Genomic DNA, 19619 nt, shown 5'->3' with positions numbered 1-19619 from the left:
AGTGCTGGACCCCAAGTGGCCACAAAAGCAGCCTGGGGGAGTCACTACAATGGGATTTTTCCAGGAATGTGGCCCTTTGGGGCTGGCGTGCTGCAGCAATGGCAGAATGCCAAAGCTGGTTCCACGCAGAGCAACATGAAATAGGGGGAGTCCCCCAGGAACAGGCAAAAGTGCAGGAGCATCATACAAAATAAATGTGGCAAGGTCTGTATGTTCCTGGATGTCAAGGCCAGCAGGAGTGCTGTGACTGTGTAGCCTGACCTCCTGTGTAAGCCAGGCTCTGGGCTGCCCTGCATTAATGCTGCTGAGGGCACAGCAGCAGTGGCAGAGACAGGGCAGTAGGTGCAGCCTTCTCTGAGCTGTGGGTCCCTGAATATCTGGAGAGCAGACTTGATTAACTGATGTCAGTTGATGTCAGTATTGTTATTGTTACTGGTGCCCATAACCCTGTTAGGCTTCAGCTGTCTTTGATAGACGTGTTGTCCATGGCCTGAGGGATCACAGCTGGGGGAGCACTGAATTGGACTGAAGAAAGCAGAAGGGCTAAGGCAGGGCTTTTGTCCTGACTCCCTGAGCTGCATTTCAGATGCTGGTAAAGAATTTCTTCTTGCAGGTCATGTATGTAACTAGTTTGGTATTTATATTTATATTGCATTCCATTTTTCTGATTAAAAAAAAAAAAAAAGCCAAGGAAAGAACTGTCATCGATGTAAGTATTTCATTATGAGGTCCATGGTTTCACTCCTTCTTTTCCCTGACTACTCTTTTTCACCATGAGTCTTTTGAGTAGGAGATGTAGCAGTGATGGAAAGAGGATTGCCCATGGTCCAAGCATGGCAGGGTGGAAAGCAGCTTTGTAAGAGCACCTGACTGATGGTAGTGTGTACAATCACCATGTGTGAGCTGCTGATGCCCAGTAATTTCTGTGGCAGTTACCTTGTTTCACCCATTCTGCTCCTGCAGTTGCAGAGGTCTCTGTGCACTAAGGAAAGGAGTAACAATGAATTTTTGGAAGGCTTTAGGTTGTTACTATTTCAGTGAACTGTGACCATGATGAGCAGCCCTCAGGCCTGTGCAAAGGTCAGTGCAGACCTGATCCATCCTGCCTTTAAGTGCATCTCTTGTCTATCTTTAAGTACATACCCATAACTCACATATGTCAGGGCTCACAGACGTGGCTGCATTCAACCACATGATATAATGTGGTGACAGAACTTCCTCATATCCCTGCTGCAGCCTTTTGTAGCTTTTCTGGACTTCAGCAGAAACAGATGCTGGCTATAGCCTGAAAATGACGCACAGGTAAATAATCCTTGCTTCAGGGAAGAGAACAGTACTTAACAGACTAAAATTAGTGACTGAATCATGCAGAACCCTGCTGTGGCTGATTTCTCATCCTTGAGAGGCCCAGTGCACCTGAGTGCACCAAGTTCTGTGTGGAGCATGCCCTGGGCTCACCTGGTGAGGCTGGAAATGAACCGAAACCTGCAGCACTGAATCTGTATTTTGCAATCTTTTTTTAACAGAACTCTCCCAGTAATATGAGCATGAGCAACCAGCCTGGCACTCCCAGGGATGACAGTGAGATGGGTGGAAACTTCCTAAACCCTTTTCAGAGTGAGAGTGTAAGTATTTCATTACCTGGGTTGTTGGATTGCAAAGGTGAACCTGTTTCTGTGCCCTTTTGTTTAGAAAAAGAAACTTCACAAGTTTTGTAGTGTGCTTGTAGTGCAGCACTATGTCTTGCATGTTTTTTTAATAGTTTCATAAATTACAGTATTGATTTGAATAAAAAATGCTGTGGAAAAGAGAGCTGAAGCTGGAATAGGTGGGAGGGATAGATTTACTGCAGAAACTCTGTGGGCCACGAGGTCAGTGAAAAAGCAGGGTTTACACTGAAGTCTGTCATGAGAGCACCAGCAGATTCCATGGTGCAGTGTGCTGTTACACCCATAAAAGGCAGAGGTTCCCACTAGTGTTCATTCTGGGGAAAATTACGCTTTTTTCTTTTTTCTTTATATATATGGAACGCTAAAAGCAGCAAAATGTGTTGTAAACATTTTACAGAGCTAGACTGTGATATTGTCATACTCATGTGCCTGAGGCTGGGTCTCTGAATCCACCTCTAGGTCCCTCAATAGGAGTGTGACCTCCTTACCTGTGCCAGTGGTGACCTGCTGCTCAGTAAACAGCTTCTGTTAGATCTCAGCATGGAATTTCCTGGGAATCTGATTTTGAGGGGCTTTGGGAGGTTTTCTTTTTCAGCTAGTGAAAAGGAAGAGTTTCTGCCAGTTAGCTGTTGGTGGGCACACATTCAGGTTGTGTGGAGTATTGAAGAAAACTGTCATACACAACCTAAAAAGAGCAATGTTTAATATCTGCCAAAATGGCAGTAAGAACAGAGGCTCCATGAAATGTGGTCCCTGTTCCTGGCAGCCCTTGACTCCCAGTGTGGCACACTCTGCTGTGCTGAGGGCAGCCAGGGTCACTGAAACAGGGCTGTGGGAACAAGAGGACATCAGTGGTACTCTGGAGACAATCACTGTTCTCAGGCACTCCCTGGGTTCTGGGTGTTTTTGTGCTGCCTGCAAGAGCCAGGGACTCAGATTTCTCAAGGTTTTGTTGAGATGTGTGCCTGCAAGGCAGGAATGGCACATGCCAGGGGTGTCCCTGTCTGCTCCCAGGGACTGCAGCCTCTGTAACACTGCTTGCTCTCTCGTCCTGGGGGACTGCTTTGCTTTCTGATCCATGTTTTGCCACTTGGCTGCTCAGAATAGGTGTTATCATGGAGTCCTTTCTCAGGGAGATTTGCTGTTCAGTTCACCGGGAATTTTGGTTAGGGCTAAGTAGCAAGGCAGGGCTTAATAACAAGTTGAAAATCCTAAACAACTTGAGACCATGCTTTGATTCCTTTCCCAAAGTGATTCCCCAGATACCTGGGCTCAGATGCAGGAGATTACTTGAGCAGGTGCTTTGCTTTAAGCCTCAGATCTGGTAGTCAGACCTGTCTAATTTACAGTACAGGGAAGACCCATATAAAATACTCTTTCTATATGCTTGGACTTGGAAATGGCCAGCTTGGAACTCAAGACTCAGCAGGATATGTAGGGCACATGTGGTTTTGCACAGGCAAATTTATCTTTCCTCTTTCTTCTGTCAATTTTCAAACTGCTGATCTTCTTGCATTTGAACATTTTCCTCGACTTAGAGGATGTTGGACCAAATTAACTGTTTTTGCAGTCCACAGTTTTCAATTTAAAAGCAAGGTAGGTGTATGGATGTACATTTCTTCTAGGCATTGTGGTGTCCCATTGATTAGTTCAGTGAAGCAGTGCTAACCTGAGAGTGGCTGTAGCTGTGGGTAAAGGCTGCAGTTCAGTTTGTGTCACTACAATCACATGATGTGGTGATTGGATTTTTGGGTCACATAAAGGAGAATGAGCACTGGTGATTCAGCTTGCTCCCTAAAATTGCTACCACAAAATAAGACAGACCAAAAGCCTACCTGAATCACAGTCATACATATCTTTGTTCCTTTCTTACCCTAAAGTAATCAAAACCTCCCCAAAATCCTGTGTGGTTCAGCTAGCCACGAATGCAGCCAGTCTGTTTCAGACTAGACACCTGCCCAGGTAAATTCCCCAGTAGCCAGCAGTGGGCAGGAAGGGGAGTGGGAGGCCTCAGTGAGGTGTGGGTTCATCACAGCACGCAGGTAACACCACAGCAGGCCTCAGGGCCGGTGCCCTTGTCAGCAGTGGCTGTATTGGCATGAGAGAAGCACAGCAGAAGTTCTGGGGACACAAACTGAACTGCAGCCCCAAGAAAGGCAGCAGCACAGATTCAGGAGGGAGCTGAAGGAGCTCTGAAGCCATTGCTACCTGTGGCTACCTGTGGGTGGGGGTAAGAATGTTTGTTAAAATGTGGATTCCTCTTTTCCAGTACTCCCCTAGCATGACAATGAGCGTGTGACCCGTTCACAAGTGTCGCCATGAAGACCACAGTGAGTTGGCCCTCTCCAGAGAGCTACTGCAGAAGAAATTTATTCGTCCCAGTGTACAGTTTAACTAAAGGATCTCAGACACAATCAGACCCACCTGTTGTTTTTTTGTTTTTTCCTACCATCTCCCCTGTTTTGTCAAGAAAGTGGGTCCCAAACATGCTTGAGACAACTGTAAGGAGTGGCATGAGAGAAGTGCCCGAGGTGGAGCTGCCAGCGCCTGTCTTGTGTGTGTACATGTGTGGGTCAGCATGGGGTGTGTGTGTGTGACACCCAAACACACACACACACACCGACCCCAGGACACTGTCAAATAGGATCACATGACATCTTATGTAGAAATCAGAAGTAGGGACTTTTATTCCTTTTTTTTTTTCCACGTTTACATTTTAATTATTAAAATTTGCTTTCCTTTTCCCATCCTGAACTGTTTTATGTTGCATATATCACTGCTTTATAAGTTATTTTTTAAGTTGAACTCAAAGGAGAAATTCTTTTGATTTTGTTAGTGTCTGCCATTATGGATAGGAATAAAATTGCTTATACGAGCTTTCATTACCTTGTGTTTGATACCAGCTACCCTGTGATTCACAAATTGTACTGTCTCAAGAAATAGAAGAAAGCTCATCTTAATTTTCTGGAGAAATTTAATAACTTCCACCTAGTTCGGGGATTTTTTTTGATACTTTGCCTTTAAGAGAAAAAAAAAGCACTGAAGGTTATTTTTCTTCTTTAATTGAAGCCTAATATCTGCAATATCTATTTTAAATGGAAGCCTGAATTTGATACAAGCTTCTCAGTTTATATAGAGTACTATAAGGTTACTGTAAGTGAGCTCCAATTGCTATAGAATCTAGCAATAAAGTGTCAGGGCTTCTCCTGCCCTTGGAATTGAGTTTTCTATTTAGCATGGTCTTCTGTAGGGGTGGTAGTTAGTGGAAAGACAGTAGAGTCCTTATCACCGAAACATCTTCCAACAACTTACAATTATGTTTCCCATTTTCGGTGATTCTCAAACATATATGAGCAATCTGTGTTCCTAATTATAAACAGAAATTCCCAAGCCCATTTAGAAAATCAGGTCACCCTGCTGCTTGGATGTGTGTTTTCTGCCATATCTGCCAGAATTAGTTCCCACAAAACTTTCCAGTCAGCAGCCTTTTTTTTTTTTTTTTTTTTGAGCCAAAATGCCACAGTAAACTTTTTATGACTACTAGCCTTGTTGTGAGGGTGTTACCTTTTGCCATGACCAGAAGAGGAACAAAGGACAGGGCCCTTTTAGAAGGAGGACATCCATTTAGGTATGAAAGCTGGGGCCAGAATGCAGAAAAAGGCCAAAAGGAAACGCTTCTGGAAGCATTCCCATTTCTCTTCAGGCAGAGCTCTGAAAGCAAGATTATGGTACTTTTACTTAGTTCCTGATGATTTTCAGCTCTCCCAGGAAAACAAAGGTTTTCAGTTTGTAGTGATACAAAGGCTGATGATCAGCAGTGCAGGCACAAAGTGGCTCAGCAGAAATTTGTGCTACAGACAAACAGCAACTTCCTCTCCTTGGTCTTAATTCCAGAAGAGCCACTTGCAGAGGAGGAGCAGTTCTGGGATATGGTATATCCATGTGCAAGGGGATTCTCTTTCATGAACTTGTGGTAAAGGAATATCACCCATATGTGATGGGCTTGTGATGGTAGCTGGATGTGTAAGGAATTCTACAATCTCCTCACTAATTTTTATTTCCATATTTTATACGTGTATGATATATGGAAATAAAAAGACTTAACATGTTACTCTCTTGTTAGGGTTACTCAAAGATGAAAGTCTCAGAGGATCAAAATTACATTGAAGTATCACAGATTTTGTTAGCATTACTTTTTGGTAAGAACTACTTGATTAGATGTAAACATGACCTAGATAGTCATTATATGGTTTTGTAGACTGTATTCTTACTGATTGTGAAGGTCACATTCATTTGCTTCTCTTTGGAAAACACTTAGTTGCTGTCTCCAAAGATGCTGGCAGACCCTGCTATTGGCTTGAATCACAAACACAAAATCAGGTGTAATTTCTTCAGACCCTTTGCTGTTGTCACTAACGCCACTGGTGTGTCCCCATTACACCCAGAGTCCAGGTGTCCTTGCAGCCTGGGTTGGCCACCTGTATTATCTGTGGTCGCCTTCTAGGGACCCAAGGACTCCTCCTGGCCCAGTTTCAGTCAGATGGTGTCACTGCTGGTGGCCTAAGGTAGATGGGAACAGTGCATCGAGTGCCAAAGGCCATTCCCAGGTCAGTGAGCTGTTGGGCACCATGGAAGGATGAAGTCTGACCTTTAAACCTGTGCATGGAACTGCTGACACAGATTGGATATCAATATTAAAATACATTATCCTCACTTTGATACAGGAGCATTTCAGCACATGATTGATTCACTGTGTCCTGCACTTCTCACACCCATGCAGCCCCACAGGCAGCAGCTGGTGCCACTAATGCTTAGACCAAGGCTTTACCAGGCTCCTGGAGAGGCCAGGTTCTGCAGCTGAACCATTAGAAAACAATCCCATGTGCTAATTACTCAAATTCTAAATTACACCTTTGGATTATTTTTTCTTAAGATGCACAGGGCTTTTTGCTTGTTCATTTTTCTTTCCTTTGCTTACAAATCCTTGTAGGATGTTCATGGTATCTAGAGTATCAATATGGGAAGAAGACTATTCCCAAGCACTCTGTTTTTGCTCCCACTTACATTTTTTATGCTCCAGATACCAGGAGCAATGTAACTGGTGTTTGGTTCTGTCCTTATGCAACAGCATTGTTGATAATGTCAAAACTTGTCCAGCTCTGGTAGGAATTTTATTTTAAGTGGTGCACAGTAGATCTTCTCGCACTGGGTTTTTAGATAGATCTTGCTCTTTAGTATGGAAGTAAATAGAAGGTGATTCTGTAAATGGGTATTTCAGGCAAAGGTGAAGTAAGCCTTTTTAAAAACAGAAGTGAACAAATCTTTCAGTAGCAGAAATGGAGAGTAAGGGATCTGTTGTGCTCTGTGAACTCTTGCAAATATTCCAGCTTTATAGAAATCAGCTGAAACTGGATTCACCTGTGGACTTCACAGTGAAACCAGGTCTTACCTGCTGCTCAAACCTATGGAAAGCAGTGCTCAGATCCAGATGTATCTCCACGTCACCCAGATTTTATTGCCATGTCTCACTGCGGGGTCTGAGGTTAGGAAGAAGCTGTCTGAATCACAGGTAAAGCATGTGGCCTGGCATGCATTAACAAAACACCTGGATATTTGCATGTAGGGATTACATTATTTTCTTAACTGCCTGAGAATGAGGAAAACCTGCAGTTTGGAAGTTGTACTTCAAACCCCCAGAAATTCCATTTTTTATTTGGAAGCCCTCTGGTTGCAGAGCCCTGGCCACCCAACATGTCAGATCCTCAGAGACAGTAACAACTTCCAGGCTTTCAGCCTGTTCCCCATAGTGTAGGGTTGAATGTTCCATGTCCCAAGACATCCAGCTGTTCCTTTCCCTTCCAACTGGAATACCCAAAGAGAAATACGGAGGCTAGTCATTTATTTTACATCCACTTGGGAAGAAGTGAATGGAAGCTTGCCTCTTTAAAGATGCATCAAAGGACAGCTTCTTGAGCTGCCTAAAACCCATTGAATTCTCCTCTGTTCTGTGGCAATACTGCATGTGCAAATGATGGGAATTAGATTTAATGAGGGACCAGCTGTTACAATATTTAATGTCGATCACTTTATTCAAAAATGACTTTCCAGCTGATACATGTTACACAGGGTCTTATTTCTGTGTCAGTTAATTATTAATTGTTTTCCCCTGTTCCTAGTCAGCTCTGATCCACTGTTGTTGCCATGGCTTAGTATGGACTGGATTCTTCAGTACTTCACCCTACATGTTTGCATTTCAAGAGTGTAAAATATACCTTAATGATGTAAAACGTACAGGTAAATTTGTTTTTCTTTAATTCACCATAAGTGGTGATGTTACTGTGGGTGCTGACACAGACACACTTGGGTTTGCTCAGGCCTTAAGGATGGGAATCCTGACAAAGCACATCTTTCAAATAAACCCCTATAAACTATTTCAGCACTGTTACCATACAGTGAGGATCCAATTCATGATTTAGTGACTCAAAACAACTCTAGAAATTCAGAAATAAATCAGTTAGGTTTAAATTTTGATGTATGCAGCTCTCTCTACTTTTCAGATATTGGCACAGTTCTGTAAAGTGCTGCTTGTGCCAGTTCTGCTGAAACTTTGATGAAACCATTCACATAAGGTCATTTTTTGGGTAAGATTTCACCCTAGTCTGGGTCAAATATATAACTTACCTGTGGTGTAACATTATTTGGCAGATGTAAAAACTGAGTACATCGAGAAAAATACAGAGGGTCTGTTGAAATTACCAAAACGATGTTTCAACCTGAAAAATAAGAAAAGAGAGTTTAAAATACTGCTTTGAGTGCACTCCTCTATAGTATCTACATATTGGAAACAAATTACAGTAGCATATCTAGAAAAAATAATTGGATCATCTACTCAGCACATGAAAATTCTGATCCTGCCAACAGCTTCACCTTGATTTCAAACTGAGCCTGCACGTAGTTAACTTTAAACAGATCTAAGGACAGGTAGTATCCTTCAGGAAATTACAAAAGTAGGACTGTAGTACTCTAAACCCATGCTTGAACATGGACAGTCTAGAGCTCAAATTAAGTCTTTCCTAAGAAGACATTATTTCACAGATTTTACCAGTGCAGGAGCATGTTTATGTATCAATAGTACTGACATGCAGAGCAGATTTGGCTTTCTTCTGTTTCTTACTTTATTAGAGCTTTGTTCACTATTACATGAACTATTTCTGTGAATTTGTTCTTTCATCTTGTTTTCAGTTGTGCGGCCATAGTTTCCCTCCACACAGCCAACAGCTTTGCAGTTTTATTCCAAACTTCTGTTTGGTTGCTGTTCTTCATTTAAGCTTAAAATGTGTAAGAAAGCCTCTCATGTAATAGGAAAACTTGCCATAAAAATGTATAAAGGTTTTCTTGGGTACATGTTTTCAAATTTAATAAATGCAGTTTTCAGTTATAATTTGAAATGGTCACTTTCTAGCCACTATTTCAGTTTTGTGCACAAAAGAAACGGAGAGACAAAAGGAAAATCACCTTCTTTTTCTTTATCTTACTTCAGCATTGTAAATATTTGCTGAAAGACACGGTTTTGGGGAAATCAGATAAAAAAGAGATTTGCTGCCTAGTTGCTATAAATAATACAGCTGGACTTCATGCTGAAAGCTCCTTCCGCATCCCCAAAAGTGTACTGCTTGACATCTGAATTGTGTGACCTTGTCCAAAGCCTAAGTCACAGAGTGGTTTAATTGGCCTGTTCAGTGTTTTCAGTGTGTCCCATGGATGGTTCAGGGTTCTGTGGTCTCAGAGCAGTGACTGAGTGGTCGAGCAGGCTTGTTCCCAGGGTCAGGTGGCTCAGGACTGGGCAGTTATCCACCAGAAACAAGGTGTTGGTTCGCTACCTCGCTGTTCTCTTGAGAACTTGCACAACTCTTCTTGCAATGCTGAGACAATAGAATGGATTTTGCTAAGAGAAAATTCTGGCAGTTTTAGCATCAGCTTTCATAGGGAAACAGCACAAACCATGGGGATTTTGAAAGGTGATGTGTTCTCAATAGCCTAGGAAATAGACTGTACAGTCTGGGAGTTTGAGCTATTGCAGAGATACTGAAATCATCAGTAATTGCTTCTGATGGGAAAAAGTATTGTTGTGGAACAACTGCTCTGACCCCTGAGGAGTCAAATTGACAACTGGATATTTTAGGCTTCACTTCTGTTGTTTTAATCTTCATGTTTACCCTCTCTCACTTGGACTTCCCCAATAAATGTACTGTGCCAGATCTTTGCACAAAAATAAGAGTATTTTGCCCAACAAGCATGCAGGAAGTTGTTCATACCTGTAACTAGAGCCCTGCTGCTGAGAGTTTATTTCATTAATAGAGAGGAATTGAGTATAACACCAGATAAGGAGTGGCAGTGCAGCATCCTGAGAGCTCTCACTGCTTGAGATCGGGACAGTTAGCATCCCACATACTCACAAATCAGACGAGATGGTTCCTAACAATGATAGAAAATATCTTGAAAGAAAAGCTCATTTTTGTCTTGCAGATTGGATGAAAATAAAATCCCAAATACAGGATGTATTTAATTGAGGTAGAAATTTACTACAGTTCTCTGTAACAGAGACACAGAGCACATCCAGTGGTTTAGTGGGAAAGCAAAGTGGTGTTATTAAATTGTTGTCAAGAGACATAACATCCAAAAGCAGGTATAAGCTATTTTCAATTTCATTTTTCTAGTATTTTTTATTTTTTCTGATTATGTTGTAGTTTTGATTTGATTTGCATTTACATTAACGAATAAGGAAGAGAACACAAGTTCCCAAAGTAGGGTTGGCATGATTTAAGGCTAGAATTAGAGACACGGAAGAGTGGTGTACGTAAAGCTGGAGTTCTCTGTCAGTTATAAAACAAGTGAATTTTTATATTACTATTTTTCCAGGACAAAAAGCACCCATACAATAAACTTTGGCTCTGTCATGGCTGTTTGAGAAGCATGAATCCAATTGCTGTGTGTGCTTGGACACCAGTTTTGAGGGGATTTTTTTGTTTGTTTTTTTACAAGTATTCCTTTGTAGTGCATCTGCTTTGTGCATGTTTGGCTAAAACCACAAAAACAAACAACTTTTGTTTTTATGGATTGCTGTACAAGCATCTGGTTCTGGTGGAAAGAGGAGTAAGTTTTGTTAGCTGGTGGGTTAGCATATTTATGTGAATTACTTACAGCATTGGTAAACTACTGTCAACTTTGTTCACATTGCACAAGATACTTTGTGTTGTCTGTTGCTGGTGTTATAACCTGGGTGATCCATGCATATCCTGTAAATTCCTGTAGGTTTTGTGTAAGAAATCTTGCCACCACTGCTTGCTACTGTAAATTCTTGTTTTGAAGCAAGAGGTGGCATTTGACTGTACAGCCGTGTGTATTATATACTGCAACAGTCCTTGTTCTGTCCTCTGAACTCACTGTCCACATGGAGTTGAAGCTCTGTTAAGCACGCTTAGTGGTTTCAGAATTTATTTCAAACAGCAGATCTATAAGCCATTTACAGAAATATTAAATGTAATGTAAGAGAATTCAACCCAGTTCATATCCTTTTCTGAGAGCTTGGGGTTGGATTGGAGCTGGCAGCTGCAGGTTTTGGGGCATCCCAGGTGCCTGTGCCTGCACACCTGAGAGGTGTCACACCTGTGCAGTGTCCCCTGGCAAAGGGGTGCCCCAGGCACAGCACCTGGGCAGGCTGCTGCCTTACAAAGATGTGTGAGCTGGTGTGTTTTTCATTCCTCACAAACTGCAGCAGTGCTAAGACAGAAGCCCATCTCTAGGGACATATGAGAGGCACAGCACTGCCTCTGCATTGTGTCCTCATCCCCACCCACCGCAGGCTTTACCTGAGGTGGTGTTTTAAGGAGATTTGAACTCTGTCTGGTTACTGAGAGAGAAAAATAACCTGAATTCTGGGACTCTGCATTTCTTTTTTACAGTACTTTATGATACACAACAAAGACATGAAAATGTCTGTGTGTTCTTTGCTGGTTTCTGACATCAGAATTTCAAGTCCTGTCTAGTCTGAAAGGCAACGATGGGAAAAGCAAAGAAGCTTGGAAAGTTGAAGGGGATTCTTACATGGATTACTTCAAATTCTGTGTTTCTGTTGATAGTTTAATTAAATGAGTAGGCTAATCTTTAGAATCAAGGCAGTCTTAATGACTTTGCACCTTCACCCTTTCATGTAAGACTTTGAGAACTTGCAATAAGTGTTCCTCATGCTTACAGACCAATTTGTAGAGAAATTCCCTGTATTTCTAAGATCAAAAAACATTTCTACAGTTACTTGAGCCCTTTACAGAGAACAACAGGGCAATCCCTGTCCCATAATACTAAGTATTTGTAGGTGTATTTTAGACAAAGAATGACTTTCAGCATCATAAGTGAAACTAATGTTCAATATTCCAGTCTCTGGAAGTAAAGGAAACCTCAGTAATTTTGCAAACCAGCAAGAATGAAACTTGTCTATATAAATACTAATGTAGAAAGTGCATGCAAAACTTGATACTGCCTCTGACCTTAATCGTTACTATTGATACTATTGGGGATCTCACAAATGTGTGTTTCAGAACGCTGTATTTCTCCTCAGTGTGTGCTTCATCCTCATTACCGACAGCTCCTGCCAAGAGCCAGCCCATGCCCTAGCCAAGGCGAGGGGATGCAGAACTCCCACAGCACATGGATACATGGGCATGTGTGCATGTTGTGTTAGGATGAGTAACCACTCCGGCTGCAAACCCCTCCAGACCTTGTGTGTAACTCTGCAGGGCAGCCCCTGGGCTGTCTGGGAGGGCTGCAGTCCCTGTGCACCAGAGCTGCCTGGCAGTGCTGCCATCCCAGGTGGCTCCAGATCTTGCTTTGGGGGATCGTCATGAACTCAAGCCTCACTGTTCGGTGTGTGATGAGCTCCTTGCCAGACTGTGAGCTGCCAAGGCACGGGTGGTGTGGGTCAGTGACCCAAAGCGTGTCTGGCTGGGAGCCTCAGACAGGGCTGTGACAGACTGGATTGTCATGGTGATACTGTGCCACCACATCAGACTTGTTTCCGCTCCATGCTGCGGCCTGATTCATCCTGCCCTAATTTCAGCTGGCTAAAAATTACCAGCCTGGGTCTTGTGTGTCAGTCAGAGGAGGGACACGAGTGGAGATGCCTCTGGAAGACTGCATTATGGCATCATTTGCCCTCACCACTGATGAACGGCTGGAATTAGGTGGGATGAATCCAAGTGTGTACAATTGGCTTCTCACACCTCTACACTAACTTGTATTTATTTGAGCTTGGAATGGGCAAGAATAATGCAGCTCCTTTGAACCTGAATCCAAGTGTCTTACAGATGATTTTCTGAATTAAATCTCAAGCATGAGATTTCTGCCCTGTAGTGCTATTTTCTTTATTTTTACTTCGATTTTGATGAACAGCTGTAGCTTGAACTTGCAACTTGGTGAAACATTTCTAGAGTGATTAGCTCTGCCTAGGAAACCTAACCTGTATTTGTTAGAGTGGGCTTCCTTGTTACCTGCACTGATTTTCTTTGGAAGCAACACAGGGAAAAACCATTGCATAGATCAATCAACACCAGCAACAGCATATGCAGCTTTTAAATTCAGCTGTGAGCTTGTAACTAAGGTATTAATGTTCATGCTTTCCACGTGTGGCTAAAGATTCCTTTCCTGAGAGCTTTAAGGAATAAATCTAGGAGGTGCTGATTGAGGATTGTGAGAATATATGTAGTACTGGCAGTTTCTGATAGGGTTTTTGAGGGAAATGTGCGATAAACATGTTGGGATTTGGTGTGCTGGTTTGGAGATGAGGGAATATCCCATGTCAGATAGAGCAGATCTGCAGGCAGCGTTACTGTGGGTTAGCAGAGCCTGCTTCCTGCAGGTTCCTCCTCTCGGTCCCCTCCATCCCTTCCCCATTACCTGTGGTACGAAATCCTGACGGTAGTTGTGCCAGTTGTTGTGGCAAGCTGAGGAACAGCTCCAGGTTAAAACTCAAATGTTGTAGCTGCACCTTCCACTTTCATCAGGCATCCACATTCTCAGAGCTGGGCTGGGACAGCAGTCGTCTCCACAGCTGCCCTGTAATTCCATCACACAAAAGTGGGTGTCACTTTTTATGAGTTTAACAGGAGCAGTATTGATCCATTCACTTTATTTCCTAAGTTGTGAGTCATTTGCTTCTGGATATGATACAGATCTTGTGCAGCTGCAAATGAAAAATTGAGGTTTGTTTCTTATGATGAGCTGGTACTGCTCTGCTGTTTCATATTTTTGAGTGCTGAAGTTAACCAAAATGCTACTTTCATTGGTTATCTCAGCCTCGGCTCTGCATGAGAATGGGTATGAAATTCCAGTTGCTGTTCCTGGTTTTTCTGTGAATTCTGAGCCAAAGGTAAAGCAGTGGGAAAGATTGTTGTGGCAGCCACTCACTGACACCTTTTCAGATGCATAAAGCCATTCTGTCTGTCATCTGATGGTGCTCCAGTTTCCTCACTGGGTCACCATGTTGTTGTCAGCCAGTGGAGGAAAGGTGGATGAGCTCACCACCTGGGAAGAGTAGAAATGTAGCAAGTAATGAGCTATGTTCTCCAACAGTCCTTTATTTGTTAGAGCTTCACTTTCAATTAACATTTGTACCTTCAGTTATTATTGTACCATTCACTATCTTGAGGTGGTATGAACAGAAATGTATGAATATATATAATTTACCAGAAATATAGGCTTGTATTGTGCCTTTGTAATTCTCTTCAGCTTCAGTATGTATACACTACAAGCAGACAAACTTCCTCCCTCTTTTGGGGTGTTCTTTACTGCAACAGTAGCTGATGGCTTCATTAATATTGGCTCTTTAAGTCTTGTGGGGCTAACATTTCTGTTTTTCTGAGTGAAAATGCCATAGTGCCCTCAGCAAGACATAAGCACAATGACATAACACTGCAGTGCATGCTGTCTCTTAGCCTCTCTCTACATGTGCTTGCATGTTGGAAGATCTGAAGAGCTGCTGTATAAATTGCTACATTATTTACCCAGTACAGGTGGTTTTCCGCATCCCTTTTTTGCTCAAAACTCCCATTAACTCAGAAGTTAGTGATGGCTCAAAGGGGGGTTTTGGAATCACAAAGGATGCAGGAAGCAACTCTTCAGTAGTTTACAGGCTGCTATAAATGTCTTTTCAGCAACGAAATGTAGCATTTCAGCAGTAATTTCCTAGTGAAAACACTGAGCGTGCTTATCACTTAAAATTTTAAGGAAAAAATTGTCAGACTGTGTAATTGTATCTCATATAATTTTGACACTTTACCAGTTTTATCTACGTGTTCATGCTACACCAACCAACACAGACCTGAAAGGTGACAGCCATGTTTTTGTTACACAAGAAGTCACAGTTATCCAGAGGTTCTGTTTTGAATTTTTGTTTCTTGACCACATTTTCACTGCAGAGGTATTTTTCTATATAGTTACCTGAGGCTTCCTTTCACCAACCAAAAGAGTCTGTAGCCCTCTGCACTGTGAAAAGCAAAGCCCTGTGGAGAGACATGGGCTGCGCACTTGCCCAGCAAATTAGCAGAAATTTCACCCAAGCCATAAAAGCCTCTTATGTTAATCTCTGTTTATGTAATTAAAGCAATTAGGGATAGGAGCTTCAGGAATAATGAGGTCTCTCTATCCTCCATTTACTCTCTCTGTGCTGCATAGGGATTTAAGGGTTCTTTTTTCAAGGCTCAGCTGTGTCTCTTCAAACCAGTGCAGTCTAAGCATCGTGTGAGATGCAGTTTATGGAGATAGCATTGGAGCGTGAAAGATTTACTTCTGGTAGCAAGGAAAAACTCATGTCCCTGTGGACATGGGCACTTACAAACAAGTCTGATACCAAGAATTAAAACAAATGTGTTCAAGATGGTACCAGTACATCAGACTCCGTTCTACAGTGGGGTTTTTAGCTTTTGTCATTTGTATTTTATTTTGTGAAAAAAGGAGTTGGGGGGATCTCAGATCACATGGGGAATATTAGAAGTATATCACTCAACAATCATTTTATAAAGTCTAACTTCAAAATGCACTATGATTTATTACAAAAGTATATTTTCTTCTGTTTTTCGACATGGTGGTTCCATTTTGTGATAAGTTAAACTCAGCAGTTAATTTGTTGCACTGCCTGGCTGCATGAATTCATCCAGTGTACATACGTACCTGTGCAGCATTACTTTTGGGGTTTGTATTTGAATTTGCAGTATTGATTATTATTTTTGTATTTTACTTTGCCTCTGTCATTGGAATTGTAGTAAACATAATTTATACATATGATTTTACAACTGTTTTGCAACTGAAAAGTCTCCTTTAAATTGTAAAGTTTTATTGATGGATACTCATTAAAATGGTATAAGAATTATATTAACAATTGTTTTGTGTTTTGATGCTCTCTGTATATAAATATATGTCTATTTATCTGTTTAATGGTGCTTGTGTCTTGCAATTTTGGATACATTTTAGAATAAAGTTTCATTTTACAAGAAGTAGTTGTATTTTCACAAGCTGTGTCCCAAAAAAACCCTGCAACCAAACACCTTTTTTCCGTAAATAACAAAGGTTATTTATAACTTCAGGCAGTAATACATTTGTTTCTGGAGCACAGAAGTATGCTGACTACAGAAATGCACAGCTCTGTAGTGCAGTTGATTTACTGCAGTAGCTGTCATCTGTATCTAAAACATTCCCAACACAATGCATTTTGGAGCACTTCTTGCTAGCTCTAATGACTGTACTTTACAGATATATTCACATCTAAGACTGAGTTGTTTATTAACTGGAAAAGATGCACAAAAGGTGCTTCCACAAGGGCTGCCTTAGGTCCAGTACCTCGGTGATGCCACAGGTGCTGCTGTAGCTGTGCCACAGAAAGTATTTTTCAAGTGGGAAATGATTATTAGTGAACTACACTAATAATTAACCACCACCAAACCCACCACACTCTTTAGTACACTCTTTAGCCAGGAAACCTCAAAATTAGTAAAATCTCAAATTAACAAAGCAAAACCACTACACAAAATTAATGTTTCTACCTGGTTTCAAACTGAAACCACCACACTGGTGCCAGCAGCCTAATTTTTCTTTTTCAGCAGTGAAAGGAGAACAGTACGACTTGGCAGCTATTACCTGAGCACCAAAAGCTGTAAAACACTGTTTTAGTCCAATGGAGACTGTGTTAGAAACTACAGGAGTCAGCTTCAGTGGTTTCTTTGCAGTCCATTACGCTCCTTTAGCTACTATCTCTGTAGCTGGAGGGCAGAGTAAATGCAGCTTGTGAAAGCAGAGAATCATTTAGGAAAGCTCATTTTAGAGTGCGAGTACCTGGCTGCACTGCCCAGGTGTGCCTGCCACGGGCACTGCTTATTTGTATCCCTGTTCCCCACAGGACACCCCCTGAATGAAGCCTTCCTTCCCTGGAGCCCAAGAGCTATGTGCATATCAGAGGTGTGATTTTGAAACAGCAGCTTTCCCTTGCTCCAGCTGCTCCTCTTTCCCCTCACCCCAACACTGCAGGTTGTTCACGTGAGCACATTTCGATTTTACTCTGCCCCCCTGTGACTCCAGCAGCTTTGTAGCTCCTCATCTCACAGCAAACAAGAGATCCATACCAGGCCAGGCACCTGATCACTGGGACTGTGTTCAACAGAACAACAAACAGCATTATCTTAGAGAATGCCTGAGCGTGACAAGGTAAACCTGAAAAAAAACGTACAAATTACTGGCCTAGGGAGACAAAATGTAAGGGGTTTTTTAAATAGGGAAATGTTGAGTTCTGTTTACAGACCTTTTCTTCTGGCATCCAGAATCCACAGTGTGAGAAACTGGTAATTTGAGGTTTTGTCATCTGCACTGAGCAGTTGAGGAAGGGGAAAACACTGGGTGCAAACCTTTTACAGACTCTCTTCAGATGGCAAGGCCAAGGTGTCTCACTGCCATGACAGGCTGGTTTTTCCCTTCACAGAAGCCAGAGAAGGAGAGACACACCAGTATTTTTTTTTTTTTTAAGCAACAGGATGAAAATAAATGTAGGGCATAGCATAACATGCTGATTTTCAGAGCCAGTATCTTCTGAAATGTAACAACTGAGATGATACAGCCGTGGTGTTGCTTGATAAAAAGAGTATGTGCATAGAAACAGAGATAGTGCTATAGCAGTGCAGTGACAGTAACAGACAGTGTGGGAAGACAACCCCTACTGCACTGAGAAACTCTGTTAAAATTCAAATTTTCCTGGCTGGTATAGGTTAAAGCTGGATCTTTAACAATGTTTAAATGAACAAGAGTTCACGATGTAAACTCATGGATCTCATGGATGTATGTTTCTGAGAAACATGGGAAGCCCTCTCTGGAACAGTGACTACCTGGAGGAAAGGCTGTAAGGAAGGGCTACAGAAAACAGTCCTGGTGCTGCAGTGAAACCACACAGCACAATAGTCAAATATAAGCCTTGCATTCTTTTCTGAAAACCATTTACAGTTTATACCCTCTACTACATTGCAGTAAAATAGCTGCCTCACCAAGAGCTGACAAGCCCAGGCACTGAGCATCCCCAAAGTGGCTGAGCCTTCAGCAGCAATAACACTGTATCCATGGCAAAAGCAAAACCTTGACCTTCCTGACAGCTCCGAAGTGATTGCTCGGCTCTTCCTCAGCAGAGCTTTCTATTTTCACGGTGTGCAAGAGCAGCAGTATCCTTACCGTGTGAAGAGGAGGAGGAGGTAAGAGAAGGAGCTCTCTGTGGTCTCTCGAGCTGTTGACTCCTGCAGGAATACATGACCAGGGCTGTGGCCACAGAGGTGGGAATCCAAACATCCATGATGGAAGTGCCAGTGGTTCCGCTGCCTTTGGAATGGGAACATGCTTGCCCTGGATGCATCTGCTAGGATGTCAAGTTGGTGACAGCACAAGAGGGCATGACTCCAAAAGAGAAATAAAAATGAAAATATGAGCCAGATTTGAGGCATTTCAGTGACAGTGGACAGACCAAACCTAGCTGTGGCTACTGCCAGGCCGTGAGGTGACCTCAGGAATCCTGAGGTAGGAGTGGAGGGGATATCCAGTCCCTGGTGCCCTGGACACCACCAGCACCCCCTTCACTGGAGCTGCTCAGCCTGGAGAGGTGCAGGCTGCAGGGAGACCTGAGACCACCCTCCAGTACCTAAAGGGTCTAAATGAGAGCTGGAGAGAGACTTTGTACCAGGGCAGGCAGTGGCAGAACAAGGGGGAATGGCTCCAAACTGAGATAGTAGGTGAAGATGGGATGTTGGGAATTAGGAATTGTTCCCTGGCAGTGTGGGCAGGGCCTGGCACAGGGTGCCCAGAGCAGCTGGAGCTGCCCCTGGATCCTTGGCAGTGCCCAAGGCCAGACTGGACATTGGGACAGTGGAAGGTGTCCCTGCCATGGCAGAGGTGGCACTGGGTAGGCTTTGAGGTCCCTTCCAACCCAAACGAGTCCATGGTTCCCCTCAGCACTGGCACCCCACCCTCTCATCCCCAAGACCCCCTTACTCTCATCCCTTTTCCCTGACCCCTGCTACCTCTTACCTCCTCAGCCCCAGACACTTCTCTTCCCCTCAGCACCTCACCCCTGGCCCCGCATCCTCACATGCCCTTTCGCCTCATCCCGGGCCCTCCTTTCCCCTCAGCCCCGTCCGACTCTTTTCTTCATCACAGCTACCCCTTAATCCCTCAACCCGGGCTCCCTTTCCCCTCATTCCGACTATCCCTTCTCCCTAATCCCGGCCACGCCTTGCCCCTCTCCCTGGGCTCTTTCCCCCCAATCCCAGGCTCCGTTTCCCCTCGCCCCGAGCTCTCTTTCCCTTCAGCCCGGCCTCCCTTCCCCCTCATCTCCTCAGCCCAGGCTCTTTCTCTTCACCCCGGGCTCCCGTTCCC

At 43.1% G+C, this 19619-nt stretch overlaps 1 protein-coding gene across 4 annotated transcripts in view; it reads left to right on the top strand.

Moving 5' to 3' along the window:
• SSBP2 (single stranded DNA binding protein 2) overlaps nucleotides 1-16213 on the top strand; it is a 135749-nt gene extending 119536 nt beyond the window's left edge. For all 4 annotated transcript variants that reach the window (XM_030237600.2, XM_030237598.2, XM_030237599.2 and 1 more), the window contains 2 exons: nucleotides 1527-1625; nucleotides 3940-16213. In XM_030237600.2, the coding sequence (XP_030093460.1) occupies nucleotides 1527-1625; nucleotides 3940-3969 (129 nt within the window). In that variant the 3' untranslated portion in view covers nucleotides 3970-16213. The remainder of the gene's footprint in view (nucleotides 1-1526; nucleotides 1626-3939) is intronic.
• The last annotated feature ends 3406 nt before the right edge of the window (nucleotides 16214-19619 follow it).

This window comes from Serinus canaria, chromosome Z, assembly GCF_022539315.1.
Source record: "Serinus canaria isolate serCan28SL12 chromosome Z, serCan2020, whole genome shotgun sequence".
Taxonomy (NCBI): domain Eukaryota; kingdom Metazoa; phylum Chordata; class Aves; order Passeriformes; family Fringillidae; genus Serinus; species Serinus canaria.
This window is presented reverse-complemented; position numbering and strand designations above follow the sequence as displayed.